The 22,400-nt window shown below is 37.0% G+C and overlaps 2 protein-coding genes across 2 annotated transcripts; both read left to right on the plus strand.

Annotated features, from left to right (window-relative positions):
* The first annotated feature begins 15,085 nt into the window (after window positions 1–15,085).
* Window positions 15,086–16,781, plus strand: LOC148588191 (uncharacterized). Its single transcript, XM_088514642.1, has 2 exons — window positions 15,086–15,148; window positions 16,209–16,781. Exons 1-2 carry the CDS (start codon window positions 15,086–15,088, stop codon window positions 16,779–16,781), a joined length of 636 nt encoding a protein of 211 aa, XP_088370768.1.
* Window positions 16,782–17,357: 576 nt separating this feature from the next.
* Window positions 17,358–19,469, plus strand: LOC148588192 (uncharacterized). Its single transcript, XM_088514643.1, has 2 exons — window positions 17,358–17,787; window positions 19,252–19,469. Exons 1-2 carry the CDS (start codon window positions 17,358–17,360, stop codon window positions 19,467–19,469), a joined length of 648 nt encoding a protein of 215 aa, XP_088370769.1.
* Window positions 19,470–22,400: the final 2,931 nt, after the last annotated feature.

The raw sequence follows: 22,400 nt of genomic DNA on the forward strand, positions 1-22,400 counted from the left end.
TTTACCCTCTCTTTTTCTCTTCTTTTTTTATTTTATTTATTTATTTATTTTTATTTTTTTAAGGAAATTTCACTTTAAACCTCTAAACTACCACGTGTATTGCGAAGACTCCACTAAATTTTAAAAACTCTCAATTTAACCTCATAAACATTCAATTTGATTCAGTTTACCCTCTCCATCAAATTCAATTGTTAACCCCTAAGGACATTACTAAAAAGACCAAATTACCCTTCAAATCTTGATTTTTAATTTGAAAATTGAGGGTAAATTTAGAATTTTATAAAAAATAATCAGTATAAAGGTTATTTTATCACTTTTAATAATTTTAAATTTGAAAAAGGGGATACAATATTTAATCTCTTCATACTCTACAATATTTGATGCAACACTACAAAAAAAGCGCAATTAGTAACATTTGGAATAGGGATGTTTTTGGAAAATGTTAGTAATTTGAGGCGTTTTACTATTTAAACGTCCCAATTCACATGTGAATAGGGATAGATGATTAGTGTTACTGTTTACACATCTATATTCATGCGTAAATAGGGGTGTAAACGAGCTGAGCTTGGGCTGTCCAGGCTCGGCTCGTTTGTTTTTGGCTCAGACTCGAGCTCGAGTCGAGTTTGACTTCACTGCTTGAGCTCAGCTCGATAGGGTTGGAACCCTGTTCGAGCTCGAGCTCGAGCTCGATTGAGAGGCAATCGAGGCATACTGTGAGAGACGAGAGGTGAGACGGCGAGGGGTGAGACAACGAGAGGCAAGAGGCCAGGTGAAAGGAAAGTGTCGTCTGTGTGAGGAAGTCAGGAAGGGACAGGGGCTGTATGAGTGAGAAAGAGACGGCTATTACGATTTAGGTTTAGGTTTTTTTTTTCTTAGAGATTAATTTATAGTATTTAGGGTTTTAATCCTATGTGTGCATTTGATGGTGAGACTGGTTCCATTGATTAAATCCAACATCCAAGATTAAATTCAATTAAATTGGACGGCCACAATTAAATTCAATCAACAATTCAAAATTCAAAATTTGGGAATTAGGAATAAAAATTGTGTTATTCAGTATTATTTAGGGTCAGTTTGATATTTCTATTTTAATAATTGCGATTTAAAAATTTTGTTTTTTCAATCGCTTTTTTTTTCTTCTTATTTTAGATTAAGTGTTTTTTAAGTGATAATGTCAAATGCTTTATATCACACTCACACACACTAATAGTCTACCATTATATATTCATATTACATATAGTATTATTTAGTTAATATATTAAAATGTTAATGCTTAACACGAGTCAAGTATATAATGTCAATATTAATATATATTGTATCTTATATGTAAACATTTATATACTTGTATAGTCATATGATTGTATCATTATCTAATTTATAAAGGTAATGAGTCAATGTTAATTGTTATAATTTATAAACTTATATTATATATGTTCTTATTATCACGATTCATGATATATGATTTAAATTCAAATTCTTCAGTTTTTACTTACCGTAAATTGTGATTATAATGTATAAATTATAAGAAACACATTAGTTACTTAATTATTAATCATTTAATCTAATAGTAATACTCAAACTCTAAGTAAGAAATTCATAATGATCTAATGGTCATACACTCATATTTAAATTTTATGATCATATTATCTCACAATTAATATTAATATTATCTTAGATCTAAGATCATGTGATATATCATATATGTTTTATAAGAATAAAATATATAATTATAATGTATTGATTAAATAACACAATAATTTATGCAGATATACCATATGATTATATAATGATCAATGATTATGTGATATACCGTATACGATTCCAATTTCCAAAGTATAAACTATCTAATTATAATATTTGTATTAAATGACATAATAACCTATACGGTTGTACTATATGATTATATCATATGATAAAATGATTAATGATAATATCATATATTTTTTATTATTTACCATATATATATATATATATATATATATATATATATATATATTTCTTATATGTGTTTATATTAATATACACATATATATAATATATATACACATATGCATAAATAACAAAAAACAAAGGTATATAATATATTTGTTATTATTGAGTAAATGAGTAATGTTGACTATATATTGTTATTTGTTACTTAATAAAAAATATACGAGCTGAGTTTAATAAGCAAGGCGAGCCTTATACGAGCTTGCTAACGAGTTTAGTCGAGTCAAGCCGAGCTTGTCTCGTTTAATATTCAAGCTAGGATTTGTGTTCATGAAAGGCTTCATTTAATATTCGACGAGCACGAGCCAAGCTTATACGAGCCGAGCCCGAACTTGCTCGTGAGACGCTTCACTCACTTAATAGCCCTATGCATAAATAAGGATGTTTGAACATTAGCACTATTCACACGTCGATATTCACGCGTGAATGGTTTGTAGTTTCCCACCACCGAATTATTTGTCCAGAATTTATTGTCCACTGAATTGATGATATGATGCATTGCAGCCCACCATTCCACCAATATGTGATTCAAGTGTTTTGAGAATCGCAACCCAACGACAAGATAATGCAGTATTCCACCACCGCCTTTCATTCAACAGCAAGTTGATGATAATGCAGTATTCCACCACCGCCTTTCATTCAACAGCAACAAAACCCAAATCAAAGAAAAAAGATGAACAATTATTCTTACCAAATAGACTTTTTATTTTTTTTTTAATTTTTTTACAAAGGTACCCTGAATTTTTATGGGTTTTGAAAAGACCCATAAAAGTTCAGCAACTCTCAATTTCACTCATCGAACTTCTAATTTGATGCAATCTATTATCTTCCATTATGATTTGGCATTAAATCATAATAGAGGCTATGAAAAATACCAAAATACCATCAACTTTTTGTTTTTGTTTTTTTTTTTTAAAAAAATTTTAATGTGAAATTTAGGGTAAATTTAGAATTTTATAAAAGTTTAGGGATATAAAAGTCATTTCATCTATTTTTAACGTCTATTTAACATCAAACCCTAACGGATAAAGTATATTGCATCAAATTAAAAGTTCGATGGTGAATTGAGAGTTTTTAAATTTTAAGGGATCTTCAAACGAATGAAAGTTTACGGAGGCATGTGTGAAGTTTTAATTTTTTTTTTTCCTTTTTTACTCAGCTTAACAAATTTTTATCCTTTTTATAGATTTGGAAGTATGATTAGGCTGGGTTTGGTCATCCTTCAGACCTGAGGAAGGACTACTACAAAAATTTGTCAAAATAAGGACATGTGGAAGGCGATATTTTAAGTCCACAAAATGCCATTATTGAATTAGTAACATTCAAATAGCAATATTTTGCAAATGTCCTTAAACAAAATGACTAGAATAAAAATTGGAGACGTTTGAACAGTGAAAATGTCACAACAAGGTGACATTTTTGCTCACATTGTCACCATTCCAAAGGTGATGTGTGAATAGTGCACGTCACCTTCTAGAATGTGACATTGACACTATTCACACATGTGAATAGTGCGTGTCACATTTTTGAAAGGTGATGCTTTGCACTGTTTAAATGTCACTACTCTTTAAAAAAATTAAAAAATAATAATTTTTACCAAATATATATATCTTTCAAATTAATTTTCTCTTTTTTTTTTTTTTAAAAAAAAAAATTCAAATAAATTAAAAAAAAGAGGGGTGGTTGCCGGTTGGCTCCAGTTTTTTGAAAGATATATATATTTGGTAAAAATATATATATTTTTCATAGTATAAAGAGAAACTATTAATTTATTTGAATTTTTACCTCTGGGGTGGCTCCAGTTTTTTTTTTTTCTTTTATTTTATTTTTTAAAAAAATAAAAAATTAGTTATATGTGTGTGGGTGAAAGGGGAAATTTTTTTAAGTTTTTGAGTGTGGGTGATTGTTATAAACGCAAACTTTGAGCGTCAATATTTTCAAAATTAGAGACGTTTGAATAATAACATACTATTAACACGCTCGAAAAGCAACATGTGAATAGTATTACTGTTCATGTGTCGCCGTTCACACGTGACTGGCAATGCATGAATAGTAACATTATTTAGATGTCACTATTTTATGAATATGGATGTTTGAACAGTAAAACACCGTATTTTAGTGATGTTTTGCAAAAATATCACTATTCCAAATGTCACTAATTGGATTTTTTTTTTGTAATGGACCCAGCAAATTTAACATAACTTTGAGAAATCAAATTAAAAAAGAAAAATGAAGAGTAATTAATAAATCATATACAGGATTTGTTACAAGGGAAAGATACGTATTTCTTTTCCTGATTCCGGAAGGTTGGAGCTTTATATCATTCTGGAAATGGTGATGATATTTTTCAATTCATTACACCACCTTCTAGTGGCGGAGTTCGAATTTTACTTCATAGGGAGCAAGATTTGAGAGGGTCCCAATTCAATGGTCATTTCCACCTTAAAATCCTTTATTATTATTATTGTTATTATTATTATTTTGAAACTTTATAAGCGCTCTTAAACTTTTACGCGTTTTTGAGAAGGCTTTCTAAAGTCTCAAAACTCTCAATTTCATCTCTTGAACTTTTAATTTGATGCAACTTATCCCCCTCCATTACGGTTTGGCATTAAACCAACGTTAAAATGGATGAAATGACCTTTATACCTCTGAAATTTTTATAAAATACTAAATTTATCTTTAATTTCACATTAATTTGTTTTTTTTTTTTGTTTTTTTTTTTTTAAAAAAACAATACATTGAGGGTATTTTGGTATTTTTCATAGCCTCCATTAGGGGTTAACACAAAAAACGGATAAAAGTTGTACATTGAATCAAATTAAAAGTTCGAATGATGAAATTGTGAGTTTTTAAACTTTGAGAGAGTCTTCTTAAAAAACATGTAAGTTCACGGTGCTTTTGTAAAGTTAACCATTTTCTTTTTCAGTTTGCTAATATTTTTTAATTTTAGAGGCATAATTTAATTATCATTTTATTTTATTTATTTATTTTTACGGTCATATATATATATTGAAAGAGAAAAACACTTTCCTTACACTTGTACACGCCAACCAATTCAGGGCTTTAAAAAATAATATCAATTCTAGTAATGTGGTAGAGGCTTCCATTGTTTTACACTTATTTTTCTATGTTCATAGATGGCTTTTAAAACCGTTATTTAATTTAAGATGGATTTTAATTTTGTGTCTTTTGTTACATGCATTGCATGTTATAGACCTATCATTCAAGATGTACTTGTTTTAACTTCAAATAATATCCCTGTTTTGAGCTCTCTCTTAGTTTCTCTGCCATGCTTTTCTATTGTTGCAACTCTTTCTTCAATCTCATCACGTTGATATGCTTTTCTTTTTTCTTTTCCCATGTGGATGCTGATCTTTCAATCAATCATGTGACCATACCATAACAAAGGTGTCTGAGGGCAATCCTCTAGAACTTTGATCAAGCCCAGTAGGAGGCAACCAAGCCCATCAGTCACACTCTGCCTAGTTAAATGTTCTGCTAAGGTTGTTGATGGAGGACCATGTATGTTTGAAACTTATTGTATTGAATCTCAGTACTCCTAAGAATATGTTTGAAACTTATCAAAAAAGAAAAAGAAATTACAAAGCTTTTGTAATGACCCAAGAAAAAGCGCTAGTCATATCTGCACTATTATCCCAAAAGGACTAGTCAGTTTAGAGCTTCTTTAAAATTTATTATAAAGCTCAGTTTCACCTAGGAACTATGCAATGTGTGACTTAGCACCCATGACAATCTTTATAAACGACTCACTTTATGTGGACTTCTTCTCATCTTCCCAATATGGGACCGGTATGTTACAAACTCCCCATTTTAAATTCAGGAAAAAACACTCGCATCTACGCTATTACCCCAAAAGAACTAGTCAATTTAGAGTTTTCCTAGAATTCATTATAAAGCACAGTTTCACCTAGTAACTAGATAATGTGGGACTTAACACCCATGGCTATCTTTATAAGCCACCCACTCTATGTGGGCTTCTTCTCATCTTCCTAATATGGGACCGATATGTTACAGCTTTGGTTAATGAGGTTTTGATTCAGGCTTGGGAAATTCTTGTTAGTATTGCTAAAACATATGGTGATCAAGGTGTTACTCTAGCTAGATCTCATTTTCAATTTTTATCTTTTTGTGAGGTTTCATGTCCAATTTCAGAAACTAATGTAAGAAATTGACATGCTTTGGGACAATTTTTGGACATGCTTTTAATTTCTTCATAGGATACTTTGTTTCTAGGGAAAATTACAGTTTACCCCCTCAAAGTTGTCAGCGATTTGCAATTCGACCTCCAAAGTTTCAATTTTTGCAATCCACCCTCTCAAAGTTTCATTTTTTTTTCAATTCAGCCATTCCGTCAGTCAAAACCACTTTGACTGACGGAACAGTAATCACGTGATCACTGTTGGCATTTTGGGGACCAAAATGCCCCCAATCCCCTGGTTTTTCGCACAGGTTGCTCAAAGTGCAGGTCCCACTTGTATATCATATTTGGCCGAAGAAGCATCAGACAAGTTGGAGTTCTTACCTTCTTGGGACTCCATGGACCAAGATCTGCTTTCATTATATGGGCAATACCGATCTACTTTAGTAGATCATATATATATATATATTTTCCTTTTTTATTTTCATCTGATATTCATGATTCTGAAGTTTATGTAAGACGGCGGTTGATTTCAGGGAGGTTGAGATTGTTGTTGTTGATACAGTGATAGGATTATTATAATGAAGAATTGTTGTTGATATAATGATATTTGTTCATATTCTTCTTGGTGCCAAGCTAATAACCGCAATAAATTTTTGATTTTGTGTGTTTTCAAATTCTTTCTGGTTTTTCTTGTGGGTTGTGAGAACCTCATTGTATCTATAAAATTTCAAACGAGAATTCAAATTTCCACATGAACCACAGCAAAAGGATAGGACTGAATAATTTTCAGTTTTCATTCGCTCCTTCCTTTCCACCGGATTCTCAGTAACCAAACAAAGATTTTTTTTTTTAAAAAAAAAAACTCAATCCATTTACAAATTTTATATACTACCGATCTCTTTCCTTATTTTCACTACCTATCTGTTCCTTTTTTTCCCTACCGATCAACTGGCTCACCCAAAATAAAATTTTCATTTTCCAATGAATTCAAAGTCAAAAAAAAAAAAAAAAAAACTTCCACAACCAAAGCACTCGAAATTATCTTTTCTCTCAGTTTCTCTGCATCCAAACGATGATTAAATCTCAACCTTTCTCTTCGGAATCGGCCGGCCAGCGTTAAGATCAAAGGTGATCTCTGACATGCTCGTCGTCGTTCTCGGCAAACAGAGGAGTGAGAGTCTGTGGGATGGAGGGCATTTTGGGTAGAAAAAGGTTAGAAGTGATGGGGGCATTTTCGGTAGAAAAAGGTCAGAAGTGATCACGTGCGTCGCACGTGATCACTGTTCCGTCAGTCAAAGCCGCTTTGACTGACGGAATGCCTGAATTGAAAAAAATTGAAACTTTAGGGGGGTGGATTGCAAAAATTGAAACTTTGGAGGTCGAATTGCAAATCGCTGACAACTTTAGGGGGGTAAACTGTAATTTTCCCTTGTTTCTAAAGTGTAATCGCCTTGGGAGGAAAAGTTATGTTAAATTTGACACTGCATGCAATTATATAGAACTATAGAAGCATGAGTGTAATTTTAAGATTTCCATGAAATGTAAATTTAAGAATTTTTTTTACCCTTACACTAATTACACAATTCCAGGGAGACATTCTTAATTCAATCTTATTGCTGATGAATCTTTTGATAGCAGGATTAAAAGTCAGAATCTAGGGGTAAGCTAGGCAATGAAAAGTCCTATGATCATGTAAGGGGAAAATTTACTTTACTCCCCTAAAGTATTCACGCATTTATGTTTTGGACTTAATGTTTAAAAAGTGACGAGAGACCCTCACAATGTATCTGACGTTGGCAAAAAACACCATCCGTCCATCAAATTCGTCTATTTAGATGGAAACCAAGTCACATGCATGGCACATGACATTTTTCAACCGAAACTTTCGAAAATGCCATCGGGGGTAAAGTGTAAACATAAATGACTTCGGGGGTAAAGTGTAAACATAAATACAAACATAAAAAAATAAAATAAAAAATAAAAACACTAAACCTAAAACTTAAAACAAAAGGTTTATATTCAAAATAAAAAATATATATATAAATTAACAAAAAAAAAAATACTAAAAATACTAAACTAAGCTAAACCTAAAAACAGAACGTTTATATGCAAAATAAAAAATCAATTAAAAAAAAAAAGGTTGGGGGTAGCCCAGCCATTTGGGAGTGGTTCGACCCCATCGATTTCGCAAAGGGAGTGGCTTGGCTATCCCCATTCGGCTAGTATGAGGTACCGAACCACCCATGTGTCTTAAGGGAGTGGTCCAACCACCTCATATATCCGAATGGGGTGGCCGAAACCACCCCAAATGGGTTTGGGGATGGCCTAGACGTCCTCATTTGGTCAGTCTGGGGGTGGCTTGGCCAAAGAGGATGGCTGAGCCATCCCCCACTTTTTTTTTTTTTTTTTTTTTTTAAAAAAAAAAACCTTTTGTTTTATGTTTTAGGTTTAGTTTAGTATAGTTTTTATTTTTTTTTTAATGTCTTTTTTCTTTTGTAATATAGACCTTTGTTTTAAGTTTTTTTTTTTTTTTTTTTTTTTTTTTTTTTTTTTTTTTTTTTACATAAGCCTTTTACACTTTACCCCCGAAATCATTTATGTTTACACTTTACCCTCCGATGTCATTTTTGAAAGTTTTGGTTAAAAAATGTCATGTGCCACACACGTGACTTGGTTTCCATCCAATTAGACAAATTTCATAAACGGATGATTTTTTTTTGCCAACGTCAGATACATTGTGGGGGTATTTCATCACTTTTTAAACATTGGGCACCAAAGCGCAAATGCGTGGATACTTCAGGGGGTAAACTGTATTTTTTCCGTCATGTAAATTGGGACTATATGATTTATATGGTGTGCATATTTGGTTTTGGTGACAAAATGGAAAAGGTAGTTCTACTCTTGCATTTCTATATGAGGTTCTCAATTTTGGTTAATGGCTGCTGATGTGGTATTTTTGTGACCAAAAATATTAATTATAAAATTACTACTCGCAATAGGACGAATCCTGTAGGATAGGGCTATATTGAGGGTGTTGAACCTCAAAGACTGCAGGGGTTTTATTATCAAATTCGAAAGATCAAAGTTAATTTAATTAAAAAGAAAATTGATTTGATTTTCTTTACAACTAAGGTGCATGAAAATAAAAGAGATTTAAAATAAGAGAGAGAATGTGGGGTGTTGACTTCACCTCTATCCGCACAACAATTGCTAATCATAATTAATCCCAGAAATTCATTCTATGCATGTTATAAATAAACAAGAAACTATCTTCTTAAAGAATAAGCATAATCTATCTTCGGTTGGCACGGATCGTCCACCTAACCACTAAGATGCGGTACGACTTGTCTTCCCTAGGTGTAAATTATCAAATTCTTTAACATGATACATACAATCAATGAATAAGTGTAACCCATCTTCGGTTGGCACAGAATGTCTACCTAAATTACACTAAACTAGGGTATAGTACAATCTGTCTTCCCTAGCCAAGGCCTATAAAATCCTATTGATCATATGTCAATTAAATTCATTGTATAACCATTATCCTCATAATCACAGAAAACAAGAATGATTTGAGATCAACAAAAGTAAAATACTTTCTAAGACAAGAGAAGAATTTCACAAATATTGATTTTGGAATTTAAGAACAATTGCATTTAATAATTATGAAGAGAATCAAAAGGTAGCAATTCTCATAGTTATACAATCAACATGCATAAATTGAAAATCTAGAACCTAAATACAATCAAACCATTGTGTTTAGATAGGGTTACATCGACACCCCACGAAGGGGTTTAGCCGCTCATAATCTTCAAAGCTCCAAAGACAAATTTATGATTTCTAGCTCTAGGAAGCGGTGCGTTTCTTTCTCAATGCTTAGAGGCCTATTTATAGGGATTAGGAGAACCCTAGAAGCCCTAGGAATCCCATAAATTTTGTAATTCAGTCTCCCAGTCGGATTGGGAGACCTAAAAAAACTTTCCTTACCAATTTCGGAGTTGTTTTTGTCTTTGCCGCCCGTGTGCGCTCAAGCGCACTGTAGCTACAGTAATTGCTACAGTAACCAACTACAATAAGTGCTACAGTGATGCTACAGTAAATTTCATTTTAAGCCCAAAATCAATGGTTTTTCTAGTATTTGTCATTTAAAGCCCTGAAACATAAAAACAAAACAAAATCAAACAAATAACAACGCTAAGAAATTAACATATGCAAATTAAGGGGCTTGAATGTGCAACATTCGACGCTTATCACACCCCCAAACCTACATATTTCTAGTCCCTTAGCAATACAAAACTGAAAATAAACTGAAAAATAAAAAGATAAATCCATATTTCGTGGGATGTACAATTGAATTTAGTATATGCAACAAGCTTTTTAAACCCCTAGGCATTCCCTAGAGGACGAGTGAAGTCTCGTGAGGGTTTTCCAGGAATGATACCCATAAACATTGTCATCATTATGTCATTCAAAAGGATAAAGCGTCACAAAAATAATGGTTCTCATTCATTTGCAAGTTTAAAATTATAACCTCCATCTTCAAAATTCCGAGGAATTTACAAGTCAAATCACTTACAAATGGCAGATTGAGATACACAAATTTCAATTAGTGCAAAGTAAACTAACACATAATCATGAGGCTTCAAAATAATTCCAATATGAAGGAATCAACATCTCAAAATTCATCGGACTTCATATCAAATGAAACAACCAAGGCATACTTTTTTTTTTTTGCAATGCTTAGCTCCCTTAATCTTTCTAGTTGACCCATGTATCAAGTGTTAGGCCAATGTCTCCCAAACCAAATGGCTTTAGGGCACTAGGTGTAAAGACACCCCTAAGGACTTACTAACTCGAGTCAAAAAGGCTGCGAAGCTAAGCTAGCCATTTTATTAATCAACCCAAAAATTTCACTTTTTGACGCGAACACTCATTGCTTAATGAGGTAAGAGGTCCGGTTACTCAGCGAAAAATTCAAACTTGATTTTTTTTTTTTTTAATTTTTTTTATATAGCATGCCAATGTTGTTCATCCAATATGCAACCCAATAGAATTCAAGACATTGAAAACAAACATAATTGGTCTCAAAGTTCATACCTCACAGACATGTGCTAGTGTGCTCAAGATAGATTTAAATTGAAACAAGAAACATCTCATGTTGCCAAAAGTAAGTAACAAGACTTAAAATCCCTAAGTCATATGATCATATGTTCATAACTTTAAGCCTATCAATGAAATAAACCAAAATCAAAGCTCAACCATTTGCTTAAGAATGACATAACAACAAAAATGGACTGTGTTTTGTTTTTCCATACCCCCAAACTTGAATCATACATTGTCCCCAATATATGTATAGAACTAAAGAATAAGATCAAGAGTATAGGGATACCTGAATGAGCAGATGTGGGCATATCAGAATGCAAAAACACATGTCCTAAAAAAATGTGATACTCCAACCAAATACCAATCAAGTGCATACATTGTTGTAAAAATATAATCAAATAATGAAGCAACAATGGATAAAATAAACCTGGATAGAGATCATGTACCCTGGTGAAGTGAAGTTCAAGTGCACAGGGCTTGCGCTTGAACCTAAGAAGCTGACTCATCTAGTCGAAATATATGGGATCCGCCAAATCGACGGAATCCACATCCTTGATGCGCTCAGTGTTCTTTGACCTTTAAGTCTAAATTTCAAGCACTAATCTTTTCTTCTCTTTGACCAAAGAGAATGAATTTTACCTATAGAAAGGTATATCATAATATCCGCAGATCGAGGTAGATATCTCTGAGTATTCTCAAACGGTTTCTCATCTGGAAGGGAATCACGAATTGAATTAAAATGAGGAGAATACTCAGGGAATTTTTCTACTTCGATGGTCTCTTTTTGTTCTTGCAGATTACTCTCCTGGCCTCTTGGTAAGTTATAAGCAATAATAATCGGGAGAGTGTCATATGTTCCTAAAAGTGAAGATTTCATATTACCTGGAATAAGTGCTCAGGGCTCATATGGCGTCTCGGGAATAAGAGTTGATGGTGAAGAAGCCGTAGTAGTGCTCACTTCCTTGCCTTTTTCCCGATGTAGATCCTGTGGGGCCTCACTTTGCTCCTACTCTTAAAAACACCTCGCAAATACAGGCCCTCCTCGGATCAACGTATGTAACACCCTCCCACCGGTCATAAAGAAAGGGAACACAAACATTAACCCTTTCGGCAGTTATGCCCAAATCCCAGATCCCCCGCCCAACCATCATAACCACCTCCGCATGCTCAACTATAAAAGTCCTCACTCCGAAGGTATGAGGGACCGCAAATATGCATACTAAACTAATACACATACTGACTTAAGCATCGGAGGAGGAACCGCTGGCCAACACCCGGCACATCCTCTTAATGCGTGCTTTGATTTTGTAGATTTACTAAAAGGCTTACAGAAAAGCGAACCACGAATGGCGTAGCTCGGAGACTTGGATTCCCTTGAATTCATCGTGCCAAAAATTGCTTCAACAGTTTGGCGTTGTCTGTGGGAATGACTATTCATTCTTACGAAAACAAATATCAGTAGCAATGGTGAATACAAGGTCAAGAAGCCGAGCTCGCACCGAAGAACCACCGGCACAAGATAGTCAAAGGCCCCTATCGGCGCATCAGAATGCCAGCAACAAGGAATGCATTGCTTCTCTTGAAGCACAAATGGCGCTTCTGATCTATCAAAATGAGGAGCTGCGATTTCGATTTTCGTCTCCATCCCAAGTTAATTAGGATGAACAGTCAGATGGGCAAAGAAATCACGATCATCACTCCGATGACCAGAACCTCCACCTTGACGGTCACAGCCATAAGGGCGAGAGTTGCCCTCCCTCACGCAGTCATACTCGCAAAGGTGAAAACTCCCGCAAAACGACGAAACAATTACCAATCATGGCCCCGCAAGGGAAGGTAGACAAAGCATTGGCAGAGCTTAAAACCAAGTTGGAAGCCATGGAGAAGAAAGAAAAGTACAAGACTGTAGTGGTGAGCAAGCTTTTCGCTGGGACAGAAACACCCTTCACCAAATAGGTAATCGATCATCCACTCCCCCACAAGTTCAAAACACCACAAATTCTGAGCTATAATAGGGTCGAAGATCCAACTGAGCATCTGGAGAACTATCGGATGCATCTGATGCTACAAGCCATTCCCGACGAGATAGCATGCAGAGCTTTCCCGACTACGCTCTTGGGAAACGCTAGGTAATGGTTCCGAAGCTTGACACCTAATTCTGTGGCTACCTTCGAGGATCTAGCTCAGATTTTTCTCACCCATTTCCTGGGTTCTAAAGAAAGGAAGAAACCGTCCGGGTACCTATTGACACTCCACCAACGAGAAGGGGAGAGTTTAAAGGAATTCATGATTCGGTTTAACACCGAAAAATTGAAAGTGGAAGATCCCATGGACGATGTAATCTTCTTAGCTGTCTACAACGGAATCTCGCCCGAGGAGCCCGCGGCGAGGAAAATCGCGAGAAGGCAGCCAAACACCCTCCAGGAGCTACTGGACAAAGTAGAGGAGTTTATTAATGAAGAGGAGACTTTGAAGGCAATGAGGTCGGCCCGGAAGACTCCTAAGAAGCTGGAAGAAAAGAAGAGGAAAGATCCACAGGGGTTTGACGCCCCAAAGCATTTCAAGAAGAAGTTTAATAATCACAACTTCACTCCACTCAATGCTAACATTTCTGAGGTTGTGATGGAGATCAAGAAGGATCCAGAATATCAAAGACCTCCCGGGGCCCCGTAGAATCAGAACTCAGATCGTTATTGCGAGTTCCACGAGATGAACAGGCATTACATAGAAGGCCACATCTCCTTGTGGCACTTCATTGAAAAGTTTATCCAAAATGGTAAACTTGTGCGATTCTTGGGAGAACATCGGAGAGTGGCTCCACCTCGGGAAAACTACGTCCGAGAAATAAACTACCATCCTCCCAAGGATCAAAAGCCGTAAGAACGGTACCAAAGCAGAAGCTCCAACCGCAGAAACTGGAATAGGTATCCTCGGGAAGAGCACAGAGGAAGGCCAGTGCGCCCAACCCATGAGCCCCAACATCAAGCTAACCTCCCAGAAATCTGCACCAAAATTGGTGGATTCGTAGGAGGAGGAGAATCAGGGAGAGCGAGGAAGGCTTACGCTTGACAACTGGAAGGCTCTCACGAAGTCTACACTGTCGGAAGGCCCGTGAAGTAGTACCGAAGAACCGAGATGGTGATTGGATTCTCGGACGCGGATTACCAGGGTGTCTCGTACCCCCAGACAGACGCTTTGGTTATCACCCTAATAGTGGCAAATCATAATGTCCATCTCATCTTGGTGGACAATGGGAGCTCGGCAGACATCCTGTATTGATCTGCATTTAAGAAGCTGAATCTGGGATAGGAGAAAATCGTCCCAACCAATTGCCCCGTAATGGGATTCACAGGGGAACAAATACAGCCGATCGGATCAATTGAGCTACTGGTCACAACCGAGTCATATCCAAGATAGGCAACCATAATGGTACGTTTTCTGTTGGTCAACCAACCTTCCGCGTATAATGCCATTGTCGGGAGGACGGCTCTCAATGAACTAAGAGCCATCACATCAACCCCGCATCTCAAGGTAAAATTCTCGACGAATCATGGAGTCGGGGAAATTAAGGGTGATCAACTTGCAGCTTGACAGTGTTACAACATTTCTATGAAAGAATGCCCGAAAACCCCAACCCCGAGGAACGCTAGCAAGGAGGAAAGATAGCAATTAAAGGGCGGTGAACTAGTCGAAGATCTTGAGGAATTCTTAGTCAGCGAAGCTGACAGAGTTATCAAGATTGGGTCCCAACTAGACCCAACCACAAAGAAAGAACTCAAGTCCTTCCTCCACAGTAACTGCAATCTATTCGCCTGGAGTCATGACGATATGCCTGGGATAGCACCTTCAGTCATGGTGCACAAGCTAAACGCCGACCCTAATTTCAAGCTGGTACAGCAGAAGCGAAGATGATATTCGGCTGAAAAAAGTAGAGCCATCGCTGAAGAAGTTGGGAAATTACGTGAAGCCGGATTCATCAAGGAAATCCAACACCACTTGGTTGGCAAATATTGTGCTGGTGAAAAAGTCAAATGGGAAATGGAGGATGTGTGTTAATTTCACAGATCTCAACAAAGCGTGCCCCAAAGACAACTATCCCTTGCCTCAAATAGACCAGCTTCTAGACTCAACTTCGGGACATGAGCTGCTAAGCTTTATGGATGCATTCTTGGGATATAACCATATTTCCGTGCATGAGTCCGACCAATAAAAAACAGCTTTCATGACCGACACAAATCTATATTGCTACCGAGTCAAGCCGTTCGGACAAAAAAATGCGGGAGCTACATACTAATGGTTGGTCATCAAAATGTTTCGACAATAGATTGGGCGAAACATAGAGGTGTATGTAGACGATATGTTGGTGAAAAGCATACGGGCAGTCAATCACGTAGCGGACCTAGCTGAGGCGTTTGATACGATAAGGCACTCTGGGATGAAGCTCAATCCCTTCAAGTGTGCATCCAGAGTAGCTTCGGGCAAGTTTCTTGGGTTCATCGTCTCCTGAAGGGGAATTGAAGCTAACCACAAAAAAATTAAGGCGATCCTGGACCTGCAAGCGCCTCCAAGCACAAAGCAGCTGATAGGTAGAATAGCGGCACTGAATCGGTTCGTCTCTCGCTCAACTGACAAGTGTCTTCCTTTCTCCAAAATCCTGAAGAAATCCTTCTCCTGGAGTCCATAATGCGACAAAGCTTTCTAGGAATTGAAAGAATACCTAGTCAGCCCACTGCTACTGAGCCAACTGGTTGAAGGGGAAGCTTTATACCTATATTTAGCGGTGTCACCATCAGCTGTAAGCTCGGCTTTAATCCGAGAAGAGCAAGGAGTACAAAAGCCTGCCTACTTCGTCAGCAAAGCCCTGCACGGTGCCGAGGGACGATACCTGCAGATCGAGAAGTTAGCATTCGCTTTGGTCACATCAGCCTAGAGGTTGAGGCCACACTTTCAGGCTCATACAATCAAGGTGTTGACTGAGTATCCCTTACGAAAAATCCTGCAAAAGCCAGATTTGTCAGGGAGATTAGTCAATTGGGCCATAGAACTCAGAGAATTCGACATAGAATTCCATCCGAGAACATCCCTGAAAGGGCAAGTGATAATCGATTTTTTGGCCGAATTTTATGACGTCTCCGAAGAAGAAGGAACCAATCCGGGAGAGACATGGGTAACATCTGTAGACCAGTCCTCAACTCGAAAATGTAGCGGGATCAGAGTTGTACTCAAGGGACCCAATCGCGAAAAATGTGAAGCAGCTGTACAACTAAAATTGAGCACCACCAACAATGAGGCTGAATATGAGGCCATGATTCTCGATATGAACATGGCGAGGGAAATGGGAGTGAAAACCTTTGAGGTCAGAAGCGATTCCCAGGTAGTAGTCAGACATGTTCGAGAAGAATACGAGGCTCGGGGAAGCAAAATGAAGAAATATTTGGCGAAGCTGAAGGAGATCATGGAATCTTTCGACAAGATAACCTTTACAAAGGTCCCAGAGAAGAAAACTCGCAAGCAGACACCTTAGCTCGTATGGGCTCCACTGCCGAGGAAGAAGTCATAATAGTTGATTGCCTAGTCCAGGAGCTGACCGAACCTTCAATTGGCCAAACAAATCAAGTAGCGTGCATTGAGGAGAAAGAATAGTATCTAGATTGGGGTCGCGACATCCTACAATTTCTCAAGGAAGGCAAGCTGTCATCCGATAATAAACTAGCGCAGAAGATCTGCATCCAAGCAGCACAATACATGCAAGTTGATGGTGTTTTGTATCGAAGGGGTTACACCCTTCCTCTACTCAAATGTCTATCCAAAGACGAGGCTGCATACGTGCTCAGAGAAATTCACGAGGGGGTGTGTGGCAGCCACTTGGGAGGGAGAATGTTAGCCCATAAAGCAATCCGAGCAGGATATTATTGGCCGGGAATGAACCGAGATTCCCATGAAATGATAAAGCATTGCGACAAATGCCAACGCTTTGACAGAATGCTAGCCAATCCACCCGAAGAATTAAGCCCGGTTTCGGCCTCGTGGCCCTTCGCACAATGGGGGGTCAACTTAGTGGGCCCACTCCCAAACCGGAAAAGGAGAATGTCGGTTCGTCATGGTGGCTATTGATTACTTCACCAAGTGGGCAAAGGCAGAAGCATTGGCCACCATAACCACAGGAAATATAAGGAATTTCCTTTGGAAAGCAATTGTTAGTCGGTCCAGTATCCAGCATGCTTTTGTAATTGACAACGGGAAACAATTCGATTGCGAACCTTTCCGAAGTTGGTGCGCCAAACTCCATATCAGAAATTATTTCTCGTCTCTCGGACATCCTCAGGGCAACGGTCAGGTAGAAGTCACAAATAAGACTCTAAGGAAAACTCTGAAGAAGAAACTAGAAGACAAGAAAGGAGCATGGGTAGAGATCCTTCCAGAAGTGTTATGGTCATACAGAACAACCACCCGAACACCAACTAGAGAAATCCCTTCTTCCTTGGCATTCAGATCTAAGGCAGTCATCTCAGTTGAAGTTGGCTCGATCGGTTTTTGAGTGAAGCATTATAACCCCGAGATGAACGAAGAAAGAATAAAGCTAAGTTTGGATTTGCTCTAAGAAAAAAGTGATGATGCTTAGGCAATGATGGCAGCCTATCCACAAAGAACAGCCACATATCTCAACAAAAAGGTCAAGCCAAGACAGTTCAAGATTGGGGACTGGGTCCTCCGGAAGGTCAACATAGCCACCCCAGATCCAGCAGCAGGAAATCTCAGACCAACATGGGAGGGACCATACAAAGTCATTCGAAGCCATAGACAAGGAGCCTATTACCTACAAGATGCAGAAGGAAAGCCACTGCCGAGACCCTGGAATGCTGAGCATCTAAAAAAATATTATCAGTAAATTTTCCATTGCATTCATTTCTTGTAATTCTGGATTATTTATAAAGATCAATTTATAGCAACTCATTTGAGCGTCGGAGAACCCTTGGTCAAAACGACCATTGGGCCCGGTGATAAACTCCCTGTCTTACAGTAATCTCCGGAATAAGGGAGAAAACCCTTAACGAAAAGAAAAATTTCATCGCCTCGGAATAAGGGAGAAAATCCTTAACGAAAAAAAATTTCCTCGCCTTGGAACAAGAGAGAAAACCCTTAACGAAAAAAAAATCCTCCACTTCGGGAACTAGAGAGTAAACTCTTAGCAAAAAAAAATCTCTCATCTCGGGAACTTGGGAGTAAACCCTCAACAAAAAAAAATCTCCCATCTCGGGAAATAAGGAGTAAACCCTCAGCAAAAAAAATCTCCCACTTTGGGCACAAGGGAGTAAACCCTCAGCAAAAAAAATCCCCACTTCGGGAACCAAGGAGTAAACCCTTAGCAAAATCCGACTAGGCTCTCAACCAGGAAAACCGAGGATTCATCAAACCTGAGATATTCAAGCACGGCAAAATAAACAAACAAACAAAACCAAAACGACACAGCACAACATAGCAAATGAGTCAAAGGTAACCATTTCATTTAAGACTTTACATCACAAGAAGATTCAATTACAAAAAGATCAAGTCAAAACAATTGCATGAAAGGTCAAGTTACAATGGACAGTTGGCTACTTGTTTATCTAACTACATCAAAGACATCACATCTGGGTTCGATCTGGTACTCTACATCCAAATTGACGTTGTACAAATCACATTTGAGCAATCACCCAGGAATATGAAGAACAAGAAAACTAAAACCCCGAAAGGGCCATTGCCGTTTATATTGAAGGGTGGACCATTTTTCTCAAGAGCCCTAGCCTTTCAGAACCGGTATTTCCTGCGAAGTCTCTGGTACTTCTCTTCCTCCTTCAGAAACAGTTGGGTGGCAAAGTAAAAATCAGAGGCTTTCTCCCGTCTTTTCTCGTGAATAGTAATGAGATAAGCCTCCAAATCCGCAATCCATCGATCTCGTGACTCCAGCTGCCGGTCTTTCTAGGCTATCTGGTAATCCTTCACTTCAATGTCAGCCATCAACTTCGCCAACTGGTGCGATCCGCCAAGCATTGCTCCCGTGCCTCCAATAGCAAGCGTCATTCGGCAATTTCTGCCTCAAAATAGCCAAGAGCACGAGAATGAGGCCGCTCAGTTGCCAGGAAGGATGAAGATGCCACACCCCCGGGAAACGAAAAGGAGGCAGAAGCAACCGATGACACTGTCTCAGGCAAACTCCCAGATGAAGAAATAGAAGCCATGAGGAAAGAAATTGAAGAGTGATAAGTGCCAAATATTGCATATTTGGACCCCTTTATTTACATTAGTTAATCCTTTAGTTGTGTCGTTATTTAATATTTTGTGTTAGTTTTGTGTTTTTAGTATTTTGTAGGTCATTGAAGAAAAACTGCAGCTTTAAAGGGAAAAATGCAAAGTTTGGAAGAAAGCATACTTTGAGAAGACCTAGATTGTGTGGTTAAGTCTAACCAAATCCAAGAAAAGGTTAAATCAGATTCAAGTTCAGATTGAATAAGATTTCGGATCGGATTCAAATTCAGATTCTGCACATATCTTAGTATTTTGACCATAACTCTCCGCTCAAATATTGGATTCAAATTGATTCCAACGGCATTAGAAAGCTAGCTCAAAATACTACAATTTATTGTGAAATAGGATTTTCGTAATTCTGAAAGTTTCTATGCCAAAATCGCCCCGCAATTAAAGGACACAAATCTGGACGAATCCTATTCCGATTTCAGACTTCTATTTTAACTGGGAGACAGACCTCCGAATTATCTAGGTTTACTTGGGCTTCTAGGACTTCCCTAAGCCTATAAATAGACTTCTTTGCATTCAAGAAAAAATACACAATCCCAGAGAGCAAAATTCTTTTGTTTAGTTTTTCTTTAGGTTTAGGTTTAGGTTTAGATTTTATTTTTATGTGGAGCTAAATTCCCAACTAAGGTTGGGGATAAAGCCTCACTGATGAAGAATATCAACACTTTTATGTAAGTTTTTATTATTCTGATTTTATTAGGTTTTATATTTCAATTGTTTTACTTCTAATCAATTGTATGGAGTGATTCTTGGATATCTCTTGTGATTCAAGGATACATGTGATGATTTGAGATAATTTCATATGATTGATTGTTTGGCTTTTAACTCATAAAAATTGGATATCCCTTGTGATTTGTTCTACTGATACATCTGGTGTTTCAATTGAATTTGGATTCCTTTTGTGATTTGGTCAATGAATGGATACATGGGATGGTTTTGATTAATTCTTTGAAGCATAGTAAAACATATCTATGATTTAATTTGTGAGAACTTCGGATTAATATTGATGAACATAAAGTATGTTGTTATGATTTGGTGAGTGTGAATTCCCAAACCTTAGTACCTTTATTCTTAGATTTACTTATTTTATTTAGTTTATGTTTATCCTTTAATTTTCAAAACTCAAAAATCAAAACCCTTTTGGAACTAGATTAGGATTTAATTAGTTTAGATATAAATTGCTCTTGCAAAAATACAGTTCTCTGTGGGATCGACCTCGCACTTGCAATCCATTAAACTACAATTGATTCGTGCACTTGCGAGTTAAATAAATTTGCACAACAAGTTTTTGGCGCCGTTGCCGAGGAATTGTTTAATTTTTTAAACCAATTTATTTCTAAATTAGTTTTATTCTTCTACTAGTTATAATTAGGATTTTATTTTTCTGCAATTTGTTTTGTTTTATTCGTATTACTAATAAAAATTAAAATTAAAATTAAAAAAAAAAAAAGATTTTTCTTGTTGTTTTTTTTGTTTTGTTTTGGCTTGTTTTACAGTTTTGCCGCAGCACCTTCTGCGCAGCCCTACAGCAAAAGCAGCAACTGCAGCAGTTCTGTAGATTTTTGCCAAAAATTTATTTTTGGTCATTTTTGTAAGTTTTTAAATTTTAGTTTTATTTTTTTTAGTTAGTTAGTTGTTTTTTATTATTATTTTAAAAAAATAAAAAATAAAAATGGTTAATGTTTTATGTGGGATATTTGCATGTTAAAAAGTGAGGGGGAAGTATGAATTTTCATTTTAATGATTTTAATGCCTCTCCTAGTTATAGGACACCAGCTCCTACTAACTACCTTCAAAATTTTTACCCACATAAACCATGTTCATATTGTTTCAATCCTTATCATGAGGAAAACAATTGTCCAGATCTGTGAGCTAAGCTCGATGACTTACGGGACAAATTAGACCAAATCAGAGCAGCTAGATCTAACTTTTCATATGAACAAATGAACACCAGTTTCTCTAGCCTGGGGTTTGATTCAAATTTTAATTGTTATAACCCGGACTGGAGCAACCAATCTAATTTCTCATGGTCAGCTCAAGCTACAGGAAATTATGCTCACCAATTTGATGAATTGCGCCATTTAGAATATCCGCAGTTCGATCATCAAGCTCAACCTCCTATTTATCAGTCTACCACTCAAGAGCCACAACCTGCACCACAGTCATCACTGGAAGACATGATGAAAACATTAATAGAAAAAGTCGACCAGTCCAACTCTCAAGCTATACAAGAGCTCAAGAATTCCAACTCTCAAACTATACAAGAGCTAAAAGGTTTTACCAATCAAGCTGTACAGGAGCTAAGGAATTCCAACATGGCTAATGGCAGAGACATACAAGAACTTAAGCAGGCCATGACCAAGATAGAAGGACAAATCGGTCATCTTGTTGCTGACTTCAACAGAATAGAGGAAGAAGAACTTCAAAGTCAGCTGATGGCTGAAAGGCACTATATGATTGATGATGATGATTCCGAAAATTCTTATCATGAGCATGCCCAAGTCACCATCACACTTGAGAGTGAGGAAATTGTGGATAACAAAGAAGAGGAAGAGAAAGATGAGCAAGTTGAGCACTCTGAGCAAGTTGAGCACCCTGAGCAAGTTGAGCACCCTGAAAATAGTGAGCCCCCAATGGATCATAATCTGCCCAGTGACATGGAAATGAGTACTGAAGCTCCTGCCTGCATCACTGTTCCTCTTGAGACATATCAAGAGCCCAAAGCTTCATCGCCTGAATGTCTCAAAGAGTCATCTTATGTCAAGATACTCAAGGACTTGTGCACACAAGCACACAAATCTAGGAACCATTTTCCTAAGAAGATCCTTCGAAGCAAGCTAGTCTACAA

This window comes from Corylus avellana, chromosome 1, assembly GCF_965113065.1.
Source record: "Corylus avellana chromosome 1, dhCorAvel1.hap1.2, whole genome shotgun sequence".
Lineage (NCBI taxonomy): Eukaryota > Viridiplantae > Streptophyta > Magnoliopsida > Fagales > Betulaceae > Corylus > Corylus avellana.

What these genes read in the sequence shown, in the direction of transcription:
- LOC148588191 (XM_088514642.1), top strand. Translation starts at nt 15,086, where the DNA reads ATGCCTGGGATAGCACCTTCAGTCATGGTGCACAAGCTAAACGCCGAC. An exon ending in CCGACCCTAATTTCAAGCTG is followed by an intron (nt 15,149 to 16,208) that starts GTACAGCAGAAG and finishes CCACACTTTCAG; the next exon opens with GCTCATACAATCAAGGTGTT.
- LOC148588192 (XM_088514643.1), top strand. Translation starts at nt 17,358, where the DNA reads ATGGTGGCTATTGATTACTTCACCAAGTGGGCAAAGGCAGAAGCATTG. An exon ending in AGTTGAAGTTGGCTCGATCG is followed by an intron (nt 17,788 to 19,251) that starts GTTTTTGAGTGA and finishes CTTCAATGTCAG; the next exon opens with CCATCAACTTCGCCAACTGG.